Source organism: Alosa sapidissima, chromosome 12, assembly GCF_018492685.1.
Source record: "Alosa sapidissima isolate fAloSap1 chromosome 12, fAloSap1.pri, whole genome shotgun sequence".
NCBI lineage: Eukaryota > Metazoa > Chordata > Actinopteri > Clupeiformes > Clupeidae > Alosa > Alosa sapidissima.
The window spans coordinates 27,232,367-27,251,111 of NC_055968.1; the positions used below are offsets into that span (position 1 = coordinate 27,232,367).

At 41.5% G+C, this 18,745-nt stretch overlaps 2 protein-coding genes across 2 annotated transcripts; one reads left to right on the top strand and one right to left on the bottom strand.

Moving 5' to 3' along the window:
• Positions 1 to 2,303: 2,303 nt before the first annotated feature.
• Positions 2,304 to 11,075, top strand: atg4b (autophagy related 4B, cysteine peptidase). Its single transcript, XM_042057191.1, has 13 exons — positions 2,304 to 2,436; positions 3,368 to 3,469; positions 3,599 to 3,670; positions 3,927 to 4,025; positions 4,255 to 4,356; positions 4,562 to 4,634; positions 4,764 to 4,843; positions 5,507 to 5,718; positions 7,271 to 7,349; positions 8,694 to 8,839; positions 9,460 to 9,516; positions 9,687 to 9,780; positions 10,185 to 11,075. Exons 1-13 carry the CDS (start codon positions 2,427 to 2,429, stop codon positions 10,256 to 10,258), a joined length of 1,200 nt encoding a protein of 399 aa, XP_041913125.1. The 5' UTR covers positions 2,304 to 2,426; the 3' UTR covers positions 10,259 to 11,075.
• Positions 10,953 to 18,745, bottom strand: dtymk (deoxythymidylate kinase (thymidylate kinase)). Its single transcript, XM_042057192.1, has 5 exons — positions 18,493 to 18,745; positions 14,131 to 14,239; positions 12,269 to 12,359; positions 11,780 to 11,977; positions 10,953 to 11,411 (listed from the first exon to the last, which is right to left on the bottom strand). Exons 1-5 carry the CDS (start codon positions 18,620 to 18,622, stop codon positions 11,301 to 11,303), a joined length of 639 nt encoding a protein of 212 aa, XP_041913126.1. The 5' UTR covers positions 18,623 to 18,745; the 3' UTR covers positions 10,953 to 11,300.

An 18,745-nucleotide genomic window follows, 5' to 3' on the forward strand; every position in this document is an offset into this window, starting at 1 on the left:
AGTAGTGAAAACATTAGGCTGTGTACAATAGTAAAACAGTAGTAAAACAGTAGTAAGCAGTAGTGGGCCACTCAAAAAACATGGAGAGGGTGGAGAGGCAGACAGACTAAGCAGAGAAGTCTATCTCTCCTCTTCCCTTTAGTGAGGCATTGAACAGTTCAATTAGCCTGGGTGTTCCCATGCTGCCTTGCGCGCGATTGTGGCGCTATCCAGGCTACAGTTCAATGGCCCTAGGAACAAATGACTTCCTCAGCCTTTCAGTTGTGCATGGCAGTGAGCGAAGTCTCCAGCTGATCAAGCTCTTTTGGTTTTTGATAGTGCTAATGGAGATAATGGTGTCTTGTTGAAATTCTAGTAACAAGCTAAGGCCTTTTAGAAATGTGCTAATTGCAAGTCAGCTTGGTAGTTTTGTTTAGACTTGAATTACCTCAAGTTTTGCTTCACCTGGCTTGTGTCTTCCTTTTCTGATCTGATAATTTGATTTTGGCACCAGATGTCATTAATGTTTGAATCAGAATGTGTATAATGAATAAGGAGTCAAAGATTATTTTTGGTTATAATGCTTTGGTAGCACACATGATCAGGGCAATTTGATCAGTATTGGCACAGACCCTCAGGGATATGACCCAGAAAAAAATGCAGGAGGATGAGAAAGACTGAGGTTAGTAGTGCTGTGTCTAAAGAGTGAGTTTTTCTCTTTTGTCTTTTTAGTTGACTGTATCCGCTGCACTTTGGAACACATCTTTATGGAATATTGATAGGAAGCTCTTGAATTGTTGAATTTCCCCTGGGGATCAATAAAGTATCTATCTATCTATCTATCTAGCTCTGCCTTAACCACCACACCCATCATCTTGGTTTAGCTATTCTCTTTCTGATGTGTGTAAAGTATCTGCACATTTAATGTGCTTAGGTCCTGCATGACATGAAATGAAGGCACTGCTAATGAGGATAAATAGACAACTCACCAAACCACTAATAAATCACTTTTCATTTTTCACAATGATTAATGATCAAGGCACTACTTTACAGTATGAGAAGTATCTCAATTGTAATAGGTCATTGGAATATGCTGCCACCTTGTGTTCAAAATAGGATGGCCACTATCAAGATGTGAAAGACTGCACTTTCAACCCATATGAAGTTTGTTGTCAAGCACAATGACCATCATATTAGATCAGTATGACCCACTTAGATTCCCATTACTGCATTTCAGCTTAGAAAATAAATATAATTAAATAATTTAGCTAATAGCTGTAACATGCTGGCAAACATAAGTTGAATGCCATTTCAGTAGGAATAGGTGTAGGAATATATTTTACAGACAGTATTGGCTAACATGACTTAGAATTGAAATGACTTTAGGCTGAGCAGCATATGAGTAGGCACAAACAATGAATGGCCCAAAACTCCTCAGGCTGGGAAGAAATAGTTTGAAATGAAAACTGACAAGAAAAGAATGAAACATATTGTAATTGATATATTACAAATTATACTGTAAGCTAAATGAACAGTCCTCTTTCCTCCTATTTAATATGGATGTAGCCTACACATTAAAGATTTTACAGGCTTTGCTAACCAACTAATTTTGGGCAGTTGACATATGCACACACCACTGTGGGATGTAGGCTATGACATTAGGCTGAGATCTAAAGGAGTCATCCTCTGTTCCACACTTTCCTTCCCACAACAACATGTGTGGGACTGATATGGATGCGGTGTTTTGTGGTTAATGTTTGGGTTTAGTTTAGTTTACTTTATTTATTTATTTATTTATTTATTTATTAAGATGCTCTCATCAATTACCATAGTTTTAAATCCGTGTGCAATATCTCTGTCACAGCGACTTTAAATATAGGCTAGTGTTTCCCTCTTAAAAAGTATGACAGATTTTTTTTTACAATTGGTTAGGTCATAACAATAATGCAGGCCTAGCCTACATCGAATAACTTTATACAAGTTATGATGAAACGCTAACATGCAGAAGAAATAGGCCCTCCTGCAGACAACTCCTGACTTTTGCGCAATATTTTTCGAGGTAAACAGACTGTCACGCGACACGTTGACCGAATTCCTTGAGACTTCCTGTTTATCTGGGCGTATTCTGTGCTAATCTTGTCTAGTTGTTCTCAATCATAAACATGATGAATGTTTTTTTTTTTATTATATGTATTCCACTCATATGAATCCATTAACATTTTATATAAAAAAAGTACAATCAGATCGTTCATTTCAAAACTGTTGACAACGTTGCGTTTTTGCTTCCTTTTACATCACTGCTGTTCGGCGTTTCGATTGGCCAGCAGTAACAGCCCCACCCAAATGATTGTAGTGATTGGAGACTGACTTGGGTAACTGCAAATACTCGTTTTTATTGGGCAATTGAATATATTGAATCCATCAAGGTAGGGTGAATCGCTGTCGGGATGGATGCAGGTAAGACATCCCAGATAAAACAAATCCTAAACATTTTTACAAGGTCGTCTTACAACATTGTAGCCAGAGTTTGTTCGCATGAACTGCTGTAACGTTACTGTGTAACTGCTAGCTGCATTCCACAACACTGCCAGTTATCTGTTGTGAGCCGTCTGGAATTACCCTGCTGTGCTGGAGCTGACGCTAACATTAGCTTTGTAGCTATAGCTACATTACTCAGCCTCCTAGATAGTGAATGCCAAACAGATGGAAGATGTCTGGTGCAAATAGAGTAAAGATTCATTCGAATGGCTAGATTGTTAAGGTCAAAGAATGCCTTTTGTATGAAGTTATCATGGTCGTCTTGTGCCATATTCAGCAACCGAGCTGGCTGCTGTCATCATAACCAAACAACTTGTGTAGGCTATGTCAGACCCAGCCACTTGTCTAACCTCATCGACCCAGTTGGTGTCCTTGTATTGACATTACTCTGCATCTTCTGTAGTGACAGTTTAAGTTACATGCTCGCGTGTGAGAGGGAATTGCAGAAGGCTGAACATTTATGGTATTTTGTTAAAACGGTTCTGCATAATCACACATGTTCAGTCCAAAGGAAGCTATCTGTAGACTAGTTTCAGTCTTTGTATCAGACTTAAAAGCACACCACCCTTAACAGTTGATTACTTATCGATTCGGGTGCGCTCTTTTGTTGTGGTAGTGCCTGTCTTCTGAAAAAAGTAAGTGTCGGCCTAGATTGTTTTCTCTTTTGCTCAATCTAGGATGGCTAACATGGTAGGATACCTGTTTTTTAATGTGTGGCATCTTGATCCTTAATGGTTTCATTTGTGTTCCTTTTGTCTGTTGTCTTTTGACTAGAAACTAGAATTGTTCATTTTATTCAATTATAATTAGTCTACTCAAATCTCATAAGTAAGCTACTCAAATATTTCAGCTACTCTCACATATGACACCCTTCGCTTTGGAGAGTTTGAAGAGTTTCCTGAGACGTCGGAGCCAGTGTGGATTCTAGGAAAGCAGTTCAGTGCACTCACAGGTGACAAAGAACTAGAAACAGTATGATGGAAACATAATTTAAAGACCAGCACGTCTTACAGGTTATCCCCATACCCCCAGGCCACAAGAATGACGTTGAAAGCTTTGTCTTGTTTGTCTCAATTTACAGAGAAGGATGAGCTTCTTTCCGACATTGCTTCACGTTTGTGGCTTACATACAGAAAGAATTTCCCCCCAATTGGTAAGTGCTGTCATCATGTACCATACTGCCTGTCTCAAAGTGAACTGTGAAAAAAACGGACTAACACGCTCAACACCTTAGTGTAGTTTTAACAGGGTGCTAAATCCACCTGAGCGTCAATATATATTTTATGAATAAAGGATAGCATTAAAAAGTGAACTGTGCCATTTCATTTAAAAATAAGTGTATTGCTTGATATTTGTGCTGACTATATGAAATAAACATATTTACTGTGTAAACCTCAATCCTGACTCAGGAGGAACAGGACCCACATCTGACACAGGCTGGGGGTGCATGCTGCGATGTGGGCAGATGATCCTTGGTGAGGCTCTAGTTCGTCGACATCTAGGCAGAGGTAAGTTTGCCTTGCGGTCAGGTCAAATAGGCCCACCACCTCAGGTCAGTCATGCATGAGATAAAAGTTTATTCTCATTCATATGGTTTCATTAATCCTTAATTTGTCTTGAATCTGTTTGTTCCAAAGTTAGGTTGAGTGCAATGATGTGTATACTGGCTGGCATTGAGGATGGCTACGTAGGCCTCTGCTTCAGTGATGATGTAATGAATGCCCTTTGTCCTGACAGACTGGAGGTGGGTAAGAGGCCAGCGACAGAGAGAAGAGTACAGCAGCATTCTCAACGCCTTTATTGACAAGAAGGACAGCTATTACTCCATCCATCAGATCGGTTTGTACATGCTCTGGAAACTTTTGTTGTCACCACATTAGTTTGCGAAAGTCACAATAGAAGGCTGCCTCTATTTTGGTGTGCCCTTTTGTACTGTATATGTTAGTATGTAAGCCTGTGTGACTGACTGTCTGGTCATTTTGAGTATGCACACTCTCTAGGACATTAGAAGTTCAGGGACTTGTTTCCATGTTTTGTGTTGCAGCGCAAATGGGGGTGGGGGAGGGCAAGTCCATTGGCCAGTGGTATGGGCCAAACACAGTGGCACAGGTACTCAAGTAAGTACTTTGCCTAACTTGGGGCTAAATGGTCATCACCTTATACTCCTAGGAACATCGTGATTGAGGGCTGTATGAGCATGGACAGTTAATTTTTAAGGGATTCAGGCTTCCATTCTCTTTCCACAGGAAGCTTGCTGTGTTTGACTCATGGAGCCGAATGGCTGTGCACGTTGCCATGGACAACACGGTGGTCATTGAGGAAATAAGTGAGCACAGCCCTGTCATTTCGCAAAATGATTGCAAACTTAAACACAAACTCATTTCATATACTGTCCTCTGAGAATATAGGAATTTGTGTGCATTGACAACTCTGTATTTCAAAAACGGAGCACTGGCATCTGAGCTTTTTAGGGCACCCCAGAGCCTCACTAAACGTCTGCCATGATTCAGCAGTTGGCATGAGGTGATTGTCACATGACCCCCCCCCCCCCCCCCCCCCCTTCAGAACCCGAGAGACAAAGGAGGGCCTATAAAGATGTGTTTAGTCCCATAGGGACCATTAGGGAAAATTGGTTGGCGTGGCCATTAGCCTTAGGTCTCAACATAGGGGGCATGAATGCCCACAGTATAGTGATTTTTTCTGTGGTGAAAGTGATGGTAATACTTACATGCAGTCTCTTCACACTATTATATTCCATTGCTGAAAGACTCTGATATTATAGCATTATGGCAGCACTAAAACTGCCTTGATGTGTCAGTGGTACCCACGGGGGAAGCAAACAATTCTACTTTTTAGGTGCACTACACAGTTTCATATTGATGGGGAATTAGTTGCCAAAGATAAACCTTTAATGCATTGTCTGTGTTCTAAATGGGATTCTGCATGTATCTTGTCCCTGATGTGTGTCCATGTTCTCTCCTACACATAGAGAAGCTGTGCATGCCGTGGCTGGACTTTGACGGCGCGGGTTGTTCTGAGGGGGCAACGGCGGGTGTGGATGCACGCCAGCTGAACGGCTGCTTAGAAGGGGCCTGCGCCCTGGCGGAGGAGGAGACGGCCCTCTGGAGGCCCCTAGTGCTGCTCATCCCCCTGCGGCTGGGCCTCACCGACATCAACGAGGCCTACATCGAGACACTAAAGGTATGATGACCGCGGGGGGACTGGAGGAACCTAGAAGGTGCAGTCCTGGGTTATAATCCATTTCACTTTTCAGCAAAAATCTCCACATTCCTAGCTCTGTCTCCACTGTGTACTCTCAAATAGTTTACCAGTGTTCAGGCGCAGTCTTGGCTCTGTAAATGGGAAAACAAAGCGCCACAGACCAAGTCATACACTATTCCAGCCAATTAACATGTGTCTTCACGTCAGGAGCTTGGAAGGGTAAAGTGTAATTGGATTTGGGCTGGTGTGCTCAAAGCAAGCAGGGTTGCATCTGTGGTGGTGTTTTTTGTGTTTTGTGTGGTCTTACTCATAATTGTATCACAAAAAAACAACCTTAGCTTAGATGCAGAGCAGGAAGTGATGTGGAGGTACAGGTTTGAGAACTTGGGCAGAACAGCTTGGGCACAGCACCCAAAGCCCTTTTGTGGACAGCTAGCTTAGCTCTTGGTGGTGTCTGGTTATGCTAGGCTAAATTAACTTGGCATTTCCAGAGGAATTCACTCAGTCCAAACACTGACTGCTTTGTTGGACAATATTGCTGCAAGCAGTTTAACTTGCATGGTAGCATAACTGTGTGCCTTTTCCTCATAGCCTTTTCTTCTTTGGCTTTGTGAAGGGTGTATTGATTTGGTGAATTGATTGGTCTCCACTTTGTGGATTATGTACTTTTTGTTGTATGTATGAATGTTGATATGTCAACCATGCCATTCTTACATAAATTCTAGTTACAAAAGTATCTCAATTCCTGTGCATACCGTTTGTATTCATGTTTCTTGCATGGCCTTTGGTGAGAATTGGACATGATCATAACCAAAAATACATGAAAATGTATTCTCTCCAAAGAAAAAGAAAATGCTTCCAACTTGCAATAATATCGAGACCTTCCATGTAATCACCCCTCTGTTCTGTATTTTGACCACAAAGAGCCCAAAACAGTACCTCAGCTTTGCATGATAGTTCAGGGTGTAGGGTCCAGTTTAAGTCTGCACAGAATACAAGCCTATCTGTCATTATTGCTCTGGATATCTGACCTCGGTATCCTTTACAAAAAGTCTTTTTTTCTGGGTACCAATGCCCACTGTCTTCTTGCACATGACTCAGTTGTTAATGACAATCATACATTATAATACCCCAACTCTTCCCGCTCAGTAAAGTCTGTGAATATAGGCACTGTGCTGAGCTCAGGGGGAGAGGCCCACAGTATGAGAGCATTTAATTCATGCCAGTTTAATGTAATGCCTCTGCAGTTGCTTTAACAGAGCATCTGGCCATGACTAACGTGTTTTGTATAGGATGATGAGTACCGATAATATATGTTGGGAACAGAACAGGTCTGTGTTTGTGTATGTGTGTCAGCTGATGCATCCATATGTTAATGTTTACAGTAAACTGGAAGGTTTTCATGTCTTGGTGCAGTATGAATTGTTCCATGAACTGTTTTAATGCTAGTGAATGAAGTGGCCTCCTAAATCATGGACCTTAATGTACGTAATGCTAACGCATCATATTTCTCCTTCCTTTATTCCATCAGCAATGCTTCATGTCGCCTCAGTCTCTGGGAGTGATTGGAGGCAAGCCAAACAGCGCACACTACTTTATTGGATTTGTGGGTGAGTTTCATTCACTGTCTCTTCCACATATTCGAAGATCCAGTTTGTTAGATTACAGCAATATGCTAGCACTAACTTCAGTAACACATAGCTGTGGTCCTGCTGTAGCTCCATACCCCAGTTATATTCAACAACCACAGTGACGGACAGTGGTTAACCTCTGTTCATCGCATAAATTGCAGAGATTAAAGATGAGAAGTGATGTGAAGCAGAAAGCACAAAATGAATCTGTAGCACGGAAGCTTTCAGATGTTGTTTGCAATCCCCCTCTAGAGCAGCTTCCATGCCCTAGCCTGTGCCCCTTCCCCTACCCTCTGGGTGACCAATCCAGTGGTCATTAAAATGCTTTCATATCCATTAGTATGCTAGAAGCAAATAAAAAAGGTTTGGATTGCCTGATGATTCAGCGTAAAAAGATCCATTTAGAGAACATGTGAAACTATCTAAGGTGGTTTCCAGTGTGCAGATAAAATAGCACATATTTTTGTCCCAGTTTCAGTAGCAGTTTCTGTGCAGGTGTTTCTGTTCTTTTATACCACATGATTTTGCATTTTATTCTGCACCTGCACGAAGGTGTAGCTGCATCTGCCCCCATTCCCTAAATTTAGACCAAATAAAGATGCAGTCAGCCACCATGTGTGGCGACTTTCTAAACCTGGACAGACTGTGTGTGTTATTATTACAAGCTGCTAATATGGCACACAGAGAGGCTGCCTCTCATACTTAACACTTTACTTTCCATTTGGCATGGATATGAATTCTACAGAATGGACAGGTTTTTTTTAACTTTCCCATGTGCATATGTCCCTTATAAATATGCACACATATTTTGTTTATGCATATATTATGTGCTCTTTTGTCTAATTTCTGTTTATTTTGCTTTTTCTTCTTAATTTGCGTGTCCTCAATATTTTCAGCAGATTAGTTCAGCATTAACATTACAAACATTAGTGTCACTACTGGGTTGTCATGACCATGATGTCGAGCTCATTAGCTCAGTGTCCAGGAACACTACTGAAAGTTGCGTTGGATACATTCATCCAGTAAATGACTTCATTAGTCTTAATGTATGGCAGTGTTTCCCATACATTGACTTATTTGTGGCGGCTCAGCACAATATCAACATTGACCACCGCACAATGATTTTCCAGGTTGTACTAAATTGTGCTTAAATCTGGTTAGCGTCATAACCATGCTGCGCTAATTTGCAAAAAACTGTTGCATTCAAGTTAATTCTGCAAACCTACCACCACAAATAGAATTAAATTCTGTGGGAAACACTGTACGGTAAATTCTAAGAGAAACTCACTGTTTACCTGGTGTCTGCGGTGTCCTTCCCTGCAGGTGAGGAGCTGATCTACCTGGACCCCCACACCACCCAGCCTGCAGTGGATCCCAGCGAGGACAGCCAGGTGCCCGACGACTCCTACCACTGCCAGCACCCACCCTGCCGCATGCACATCTGTGAACTTGACCCCTCCATCGCCGCGGTAAGGACGACGCTCAACTGCAGGGCCCAAGTTCACGATCTGCGAGTAGAAAAACGCTACCAGTGTGCAGTTCCTGGCTGTGCACAGCAGGAGCGGTGTTCTTTGCTGTGTAGTGTAAGGTCAGGGCATGGCTATTTACAGCAAGAAGTACATGTGACTGCATGCAGCTTGAGGAGAAATGGATGGCTTCAGAAGTGCACAATGCATGGGGGCGCTGTGGCGCAGCAGGCTGCAGCGCCCGTACCATATACGGGTCCGAGTGCCCATGGGGACCCAGGTTTGAATCCGACCTGCGGTCATTTCCCGATCCCACCCCATCTCTCTCTCTCCCACTTGCTTCCTGTCACTCTCCACTGTCCTGTCCAACTAAAGGCAAAAAAGCCCCCCCCCCCCCCCCCCCCCCCAAAAAAAAAGAAGTGTACAATGCATGTGTATGCACACTACACCCAGGAGTTAGGACTTGGGGTGGTGTCTAGTTCTAGAGTAGTGTGCAATTGCACTTCACCTTTACATCAACAAATTTGGAGGAAGTTAGAGGAATAACTAAGCATCAGGACAGTAGATCATATTTTTTGTCAGTATGAGTGGCATAAAACTTTTGACACATTATTGCATTGCAGGGTTTCTTCTGCAGAACAGAGGACGAGTTTGATGATTGGTGTGCTCACATTCGGAAGGTGAGAGTTTGTTGTTTTGGTTCTCTCCCTCTAGAAGAGTGTTAAACATTCTATTCTTCCAGCACTGTTTGTATATATAACCAGAGACCAACACGCAGTGCCAGCGATGTTTGGGTGCTCTCAGCTGTTGAATGAAATGTCTTAGTAAGGCACTGTTTTCCACTCCATAGCTCTCCTGCTGTAAAGGAGGCCTGCCCATGTTTGAACTTGTGGATAGCCAGCCATCTCATTTCATCAGCGCCGATGTGCTCAATCTCACTCCAGGTTTGTGTTGCACTATAATGACTATCCTATCATTCAGTTTCCGTAAGAATTCAGTTTCCGTTGTGCCTTGCCACATAGTCTATGGGCTATTTTAGTATTTTTGCACTAAAAGATTGTTTTGCTATATATATATATATATCTATGTGTGTGTGTGTGTGTGTGTATGTGAATACCCTCCAAAATACTTTTGAGTTAATTTCCTGCCAAGTGAAGTTATGCATAAGTGAGTATTATTCTGCACATACGAAAGCTGTAGCATTATAACTGTAGCAAATGCTTATTCATCCACACCGCTGTTTTCATTCCCTGTAGTCTTAAAGGCTCCTTGTAGGTTAATTTAAGCAATCTCCCAAGAGGTAGGTTTTAAAAAGGCTAATTTGTCTGTGTGGCTCCAATCCCTTCAGATTTCTCGGACTCAGATCGGCTTGAGAGGTTTTTTGACTCGGAGGACGAGGAGTTTGAAATCCTGTCTTTGTGAAGAAGGACGAGAGGAACGCTGTCGCACTCTTCACGCTGAACAGAAGGATTCCTCTCTTCTTTGCTGTGATCAAGGGAAGCTGGCCAACCAGCCAGCCAGACCCTCACACCGGATGAGCAGGAGGAAAAATAAACCACTGGTGACGATAGAGGCCAGTCTGCAGTGTCTTGTCCAGCAAAAAGTCCCACGCATCCCCCCCAAAAAAGAAACACAGCTTCTCGTCTCGACAGCTCATCCGCCTGCGTTCTCTCTCTCTCTGTGGCCCATCTGGACTCTGGTGGCCAGAGTTTGCAGAGAGAGGCACAGCAGGGAGTAATCGTGCATACCAAGCTCGTTTGTCTTCATCTTATTTCTTTTGCATCCATTATTATTATTGTTTTTTAAAGTCTTAACACTTTGAATAATTGTTTTAAAGTGATACAGGTGCCTTTCCCCTCCCTTACCCCTGTGCTCTCATCAGCAGCCAGTGCTTCATTGCCATAACACAACTTGAGGTGTTTTGTCAATAACTTCAGTTAAACAAAATTAAAACACCGTCCGTGGTGAGCTATTGTTTTGATATAAGTTGCTAATATTGCAAATCTGTATCAACACTCTTGAATGATAAAGTTTTTGGTTGAGCTGTTATCAACCAAGTAGGTTATCACTTGTAAATGAAACACTGTCTATTCTGTCAATTATCTCTGTACACATGTGCATTTTAAAATTATTTATTTACTCTAACTGTGCATATGACAAATACAAGGAATAAAAAAAGATGTGAGCAAGAAAATGAGAAAAAGTAAGTTAAGAAAATGAAATAAAAAGTTAAAAGTTCTTCATTTGTCGGTCATGAGTTGTCAACGGGAATGAATAAGCACAGTGGGCCTGCTGAATAGGTGATTTCTGACTTCCCCTCATTTTGCTGAGCAGCAGTGGGTTATGTACAGTAGATAGTGTCTGCAATCTGGAGCTAATAAATCACATGAATAAATATTCTACATTAAGAGCTTAGCCATAGAGCTTCGCGCATCCGGCATGCGATAAGCAGTGTGCCTCCATATCATTTCCACAGCTCTCCGAGAGGTTGCTCCTCCACCTTATTGATGGCATTCACTGTGTGTTCCTTGATATCTGTGTGGACATCTTCTATTGTCCTGGCTGCATCAATAACCTGACAATGGTCAGAACATCAACAGATTAGGACAACCCATTACTCATTCCTTTGATAATACAAATAGGTAGTAAGTGTTAATAGAAATGTGAACATTTTTTTTTTTTTACATCTTAACATGTCTTTATAGCTCCTAACTGATGTGCCCAGCCAAGAAAGTGCAGGCAAATAACAAAAATGTAGTGGGTATGTACTGTAATCACATCTAGAAGGCATACAGTCAAAACTCGTTAGCCTGGAAGTGACCAGGGCATGTCATTTCGCCGCTACAAAACGCTATTTTTATACCTCTTCTACAGTTCCAAACAACATTACGCTTACGTGGTAGTGAGTAGAGGGTGTCACACTGAAAGTAGCAAGGAGCTTACCTGCCAGTTAACTGAGTGGTCCTTCATCAGCTGCTCAAATCTGCTCTGGACAGTCCGCTGGAAGACGGTGGTCTCGTACCGCTCCGTCCCAAACTCTCCACGGCCCTCTGCCTCAGAGGGGCTGAGCTTCAGGAACATCACCAAGTCTGGCTTCGGCAGCCCCACGTCTGGGGATTTGCACCAGTCCAGACTGAAGCCCTGCAGACAAACAGCATGTACAGAACAGTCACTCATTTGGAATAGTGATTTACAAAAGCGAGCAGTTACATTATGACAAACTACACACTATACTTGGCTCGATTAATGCCGTGTATACAATTCCTTTGCTACTGATGTAAAAACTTCAGTTAACTAATACAGCTGTGTGGTTCAAACTAACTGTCCAGGGATGTTGACTTAAACCACTGTTAACCACATTGCCAAATATATGCTTGTGCATCCATTGGAGCTGAAGAAATCAGACTTCAGGAGCATCCAGAGAGCACTCACCGGTTTGGCACTGGTAAATGCCACTCCAGAGAATGCGTAGCGGTCCACCACCAGGCTGATTCCCTGTTCCAGCTTCTCTTTAATCTCTGGTCTATTGAGCAGAACCACACCATCACATTAGACCAGTGGTTCTCAAACTTTTTCTATCATTCCCCACTTTGGAGGTGGAGAATTTCGGCTCCATGTTATATTTCCGGTCTTGTTACGCTAGTTCAAAATGTTATTTTCATTTATTCATATGTCTGTCTGTTTATGACTCCTATGTTTGTGTGTGATTATTTTGTTTTGAATGTATGATCTTGTCAAAAAAGAAAGGCATTGTTAACAATGGGCACAAAAACAAAAATTCCTCCACTTCATTGCGCCCCACCTGCCATGTCTCTGCCACTAGTGGGGCCTGCCCCACACTTTGAGAACCACTGCATTAGACACAGAGGGGAATGTGCAGAACTAGCTAGCTGTTTTAAACACTTCTGTTCTTTTTCTGGATTTTAGAGGTTATCAGAGGTTTCAAGGTCCAATTGTGATGCTAATCCACATATCACAATTGATATGAATTGAATTACAATTGTCAAATTGTCAAAAGTCTGGAGACTTCGCTCACTGCCTTGCACAACAGACTGAGGAAGTCATTTGTCCCAAGGGCCATTGAACTGTTCAATGCTTCACTTAAGGGAAGAGGAGAGATAGACTTCTCCGCATAGTCTGTCTGCCTCTCCACCCTCTCCATGTTTGTGCACTGTCTATCCACTAGCCACTTTTTACCACTGTCTTACTGCTTCACTGTTTGCGTGCTATATTAGCACATATGCATAACCCCTCCCTCCATCCCACAGCCGGATTGTGGCCACACTTATACCTTTACTTAATGCTTTATAATCAATACTTGTTTATTGGCTAAAACCCTATTATGTCAACCCATTCTTGCACGGATATAGTTTTTCTTATATTACCTTGCCTACTCTCTTATATGTCCATATTCATTTTATGCTGGTCTCTAGACTTTATTCTTGCACTGTTGGACTTACTTATTTGCACCATCGCCATGACACTCACGCTCACAGAGCACCTTACCTTACTATGCACAGAGAATCACAGACTCAGTCCCTGCCTCAGTCATTGCAAGCGCCTCATGCTTAAATCACCCCTAAGCACACTATGTGGATACTGTTTTAGACTTGATTTAGATTTAGTGTTAATTAGTATAATTTGTATTTTAGTATATTCTTTATCACTACTGTCCTTATTGCTTATAAGTGTTTTTTATATTATATACTTTTATTACTTTTCCTGCTGTTAGTGAATGTTGTGTGTGATGTCTGTATGCTACTGAGACCTTGAATTTCCCCTTGGGGATCAATAAAGTATCTATCTATCTTGATCTATCTAATATACAATAATGATGAGTTCAGCATGCACCTGTTGAGTGTACCCCTCTGGCTATATACCGCAGTCATGAAGTAGTCAGTCATCTTCATGACCAGCTGCATTGAGTCTGCATATTATATACATATATATTATGTTTGGTTCAGGATACATGCAATTTTCGTTTGTGATTGAGATTGACTAGATGGGGTCAAGCAGATTGTTAGTGCACTTGCCACGTATGGTTTGGACAGTATGCTTAAGTGTCCAATAGTTTAAAATGGCTGGGATTAGCTGAAGTAGTTGGAAGTTTTAATCAGCTTCTTATTATGAATGCCGAAATGTAGAAAGATGTCAACATGATATAGTTTCTACTCTAAATCACACCTTCACACAACATTGAACAGTGTGTTCATCAAGTTTAAACCAACTGAGGTCATCAGCCATAAAGCCACCTTCCAACAACTCCAAGAAAACAGTGGAATATGAAGTCTTACACGAGCTCCCAGCGGTTGGCAGAGAACAGCAGGTGAACAGTGTGGTCCTCCAAGTTGCTCTTTCTCTCCAGGTAGGAGCTGATCAGCTGACCAATCTTTGTAGTTCTGTCTGTATCGTGTTGCAACAATGAAACGGCATTGCACATTAGTATGTCATCTAGTCAGAGAAAGTATTGTGTAGTTGTATTGACACTATAGCAAGGCTAGTCTGGAAAGCAGATAACTTATCTATAAACTTTTGTTCTCAGCCATAACATCATGGCCAAAGCACAGTGAACTAGGAGAAGTGAAGTGTTAAAGGTCTCATCTCATCGTTTTTTCATTAATTTTGCAGTGGTCTGTAGTATTGATGAATGCCCTGTGAGCCGGTTTTGGTGAAAAAAATGCTGTCCTGCGTCTGTTTCATGCTGTTCTAGTTTGGTGGGGAAGGTGGGCGGGGAGGAACAACTGGATTTCGCCTCTAGTCATGAATATTAATGACATGCTAATGAATTCACCTCTGATTGGCTAACAGTACTGTGACGCTTCCTCCAGTGCATCCTCATCCGATTCTGCCTGTGCTATGCTCCGTATTCAACTTTACAGTGCTAAAACCTGGCTAAAACTCGAGTCAAAACTGTTGCACAAAATGTCTTCGGAGATACAACTTCATGGGTTTGATCCTAATATTCGAGTAGGAAGAAGAACCGCTTCCTGATCGTTTGTCGGTGAACGTTGGTTTAATAGAATGGTAACAATTGCCTGTCAGCTTAAAATTTCTCCTAAAAGAGGTAAACGTTTGTGACAATCGTCATCTTGCTTTCAAGTAATAAACAGTTGGAAACGTTTTAAAATAAAGACCTATTTCTTTACACAGTCAAAAGTGTTTGCAATCTTCCTAGTAGATATTTTACTTCACAACACAGGTAAGCACCCTAAATGCAGTTCAGCCACTGACCTAGCCTGCTAATGCTATCGGAATAGCTAGATAGTTATGGTTTGAATTCCATGATACTATCATTGAAAGACCACTTGGTCATAGCCCAATATATATATAGATCTAAATGCAAACACGCCTACCTAGCTATATTTTGCTGGAATTGTACCAGAATGCCTACAGAAGCAGAGGATGTGTGCTGCAAGACTTCTCCGGTAATGAGAACTATGGCTTTGATAGCCTGACAATGGCAGAGGTTAGCCTACTCAAGTTGTTTTCTGTCACGTATGACAGAAAAAGTAGCCTACTATAGTATTTTGGGACTAAATATTACAGTAATCTTATAGGAATACTATAGTATTTGGACATACTATAGGTACTATAAGACTACTATAGAAAAACTATAGCGGTTACAGGATATTATAGTTATTAGTAGTACTTTTACAGTACTGTATGTCCCAATTATTCCTATAAGATTACTATAATATTTTGTCCCAAATACTATAAGATTCCTATACTACTTTTTCGTAAGGGGATTGCTCATGTGGTTAGAAAAATGGGCAACACCAGTACCCCTGTTGTCTGTATGATCCTGTACCCAGGATTAGAACCGGTCTGCTTTAGCATAATGTACTCCCTTCAAAATGCACTAAACATTCGACTATGACAACTATGGCCCTCTGTGAGACAGAAGATATGAAAGGTAAGATAAACCTTTAGCTTAAAAGGGACAAAAACTGATGAAACTCCTAAAACAAATATACAAAACAGGTCAATTTTCAATAAATAACTTTATTATATTTACATACAGCAGTACTCAAAGTGTGGTCCGCAAGCTATCTCAAGTGTTCCACAAGTAGATGTGGTAAAATAATAGAGGAGTTGTTTGCAATATTGAACCAACTTGTATGTAAATCCAAACAGTTCTGCAACACTGATGTAACCTATGCCAGTTTAAATCATATGAATCCTCTGACACCATAAGCAAGGTGCAAAGACAACAAGCAAGGTGGTTCAGTGAGAAGGCCTATTGTGTAATATACTGTTGAAGTAGGTCTACTGTTTTTTTTTGCTAGGTGGTCCGTGAAACACTGACAAATAGTAATATTGCAGTCTATTAAAATAATGCAAACACAAAACAAGAACATTCAAACTATGCACAGAATTAACAATGTCCTCTTTTTGCCAGACGATGCAGACATCTGGCCTACAGATCCTTTGTAAGATGGTGCTGGGATTATTTAGGGAAAAAGGTCTGAGTTGCTGTTTCGGCTTGTATTGTCCTGGGGATCCGAAGGGACAACACACAAAACACATTCGTTGGCTGTGATGATTCTATTACATTGCTCTTTGATTGCGCTGGGCCATAGGTGGAGCCATCAGGTGTTATTGTGGAGATGTCGCTTTCATCCTCCTCCTCTTGATCAACCCGAGGTCTTCTAGCTGGCCTTGGATGAACAGGCTTGATGGCAGTAGAGGTAGCAGGCCCCCATGCCCATGGTGTATCCGAAGTGCTTGTATCAATACTCATACTTTTCATGAAGTATTCTGTTTGGGTACCTAAAGTAAATAAATGTGTATTACTGTCAAGTTACAAGATACTAATAGTACACAGGACATTCACTATCTCAAACAAAACTGTACTGGCACAATGGAAACAAAAATATTTTAGTGACTGTGGTAAGGTGTATGATTTACTAAGTAGCACACCCACAAGAAGACATTCGGTAATATCAATTCTATCTGTAATGCAATTCATGGGTTTCATCAGGTCCATTTACACAGGTGTATTAATCAAGCACCATGCAGTCTACATTCATAATCGAGGTGCTTGATTTTATACACCTGTGGAAAGTGACCTGAAGAAATCCATGAATTGACTTTCCCAAACATTGACGAGCACATAAGAACCTGTATTAGCCTACTAGAAAAAGACTTCTAGAAACTAACTAACACAACAATAAAAGTTAGATCACAAACTTTTGCTTCTAACGTGATGACCTAAAGTAGGCTAGAAAGCTGTGTAGCCTGACATGAGGATGTGCTCTGGAAGACATACAAAACACTAAGTAAACAGCAAGTAATCAAACAAAACATCATTGTAGGCCTACAAAGGCCAATGTAATAATGGCAAGAAGACATAAATTAGACTGAAGTGTAAATACCTGGGCTCTAGTGATTGCAACTTAGCCTTATAGTGCACGGGTATTGATGATTTTCCCTGTTTAGACTAGAACAATACCAGTCCTTAGTTGAGCATAAGATATTGTTGCCAATATTATTATTTGTGGTTTAACGCTTAGGTTAGAAGATTATAGGTTCAACAAGCTAAATCTCTGGGTAGTGTGGTCATACAGTTTCTTATGAGTGTAGCTACACCAGGCACGTAACTGAAGCATTCCGTTCGCGTTGCGTCTTCTGCAACAATTAGCTTCCAATAAGTCTAATCAATGGAAGTAGCTACACCTGGCGCGTGGCCTGTAGGCTACGTTCAAAAAAATAGACCATTGCTCTAATGGATTTTACCAGAGCCCTTCCTATTAGACATTCTCTGATTTTACACGTCGCGAACAGAACACTTCAGTTACGTGCCTGGTGTAGCTCCCTGTAATATAGGCTAGCCTAAGCCTAGCTTGTGCCCTTTTCATGCATGCTAACGAAGAATATGAACATGCTATTTTGTAACAGTCATTAGGTGGAAAAGTTTGTTTGTACTTACAGCCTGTGAGCTGGTGGTCGATCGTCGTGACGTACAGGTCCAGGTTTTCAGAACATCGATGCAAAACCACTTTCTAACTGTAGGCAGGCACAGTGAGTGTGGTCGAAATTATTGGAACACAGAACTAATGTTGCACTATACTTCGGTGGTGGTGTTCCAACGATAAATTCCAACCATTTCTTCCTCAACTCTTCTTTCTAAGGCAAGACATGCAACATTGATGTGTTATTGCCACAAATAACACAGGCACGAATTTGCTCCGCCATGTTAACAACTTGCTGTTAGCTCCTACTAGCTGCAGAGAGACAATCTCCTGGCCAAAATATTCCTGTCTTCCTGTGGGCGGTCACAAGCCAAGGTGGGCTAGGCCATGAATAATTGTTTTCCCTGCGGCGTCACAGGGAAGGGCTTTTTCTGATTCGCTTGTTTTTCCGTGTATTTTCTTTCATTGGCTAATGCGGGCAATGGGGGTAGAAGATCATTTTCACGTGCAGCATGCATATGCAACTTGGAGTGAGCTATAGTATTTCGAAAGGAACAAGTATTAAACGGTTTCTCGGTGAATGAGACCTTTAAAGATAAATGGACTTAGCAACAGGGATATCGGCACTAAGCCACAACCTAAAACAGTAATCTGTGTATAATGTAAGATTATATTGTATTAACATAGCTCAGGGACCTTCCTAATTGTTAAAACAATGATATGGAGCCAAAAACGTTGTTTTACCGGGAAATCTCATCATCTCTGCTGGTCTTCCGCTTTGCTGCAATGCTTGAACCAATTTCTTGCATTGCGTAGTTTTTCCAGCCTTGTCAACTCCTTCGAGCACAATTAAAGCACCTCTTCTGTAAGTCATTTTCGTATAGAAAGTCGGTTTAGGCCGTTTTAAAAAACGTTTCGTGAAGGCCCACTTGCATGTAGGACAAATACCTGCTGCGCGCGCTCTTTGCTACAAATCAAACGAACAGTTCCTATGTCA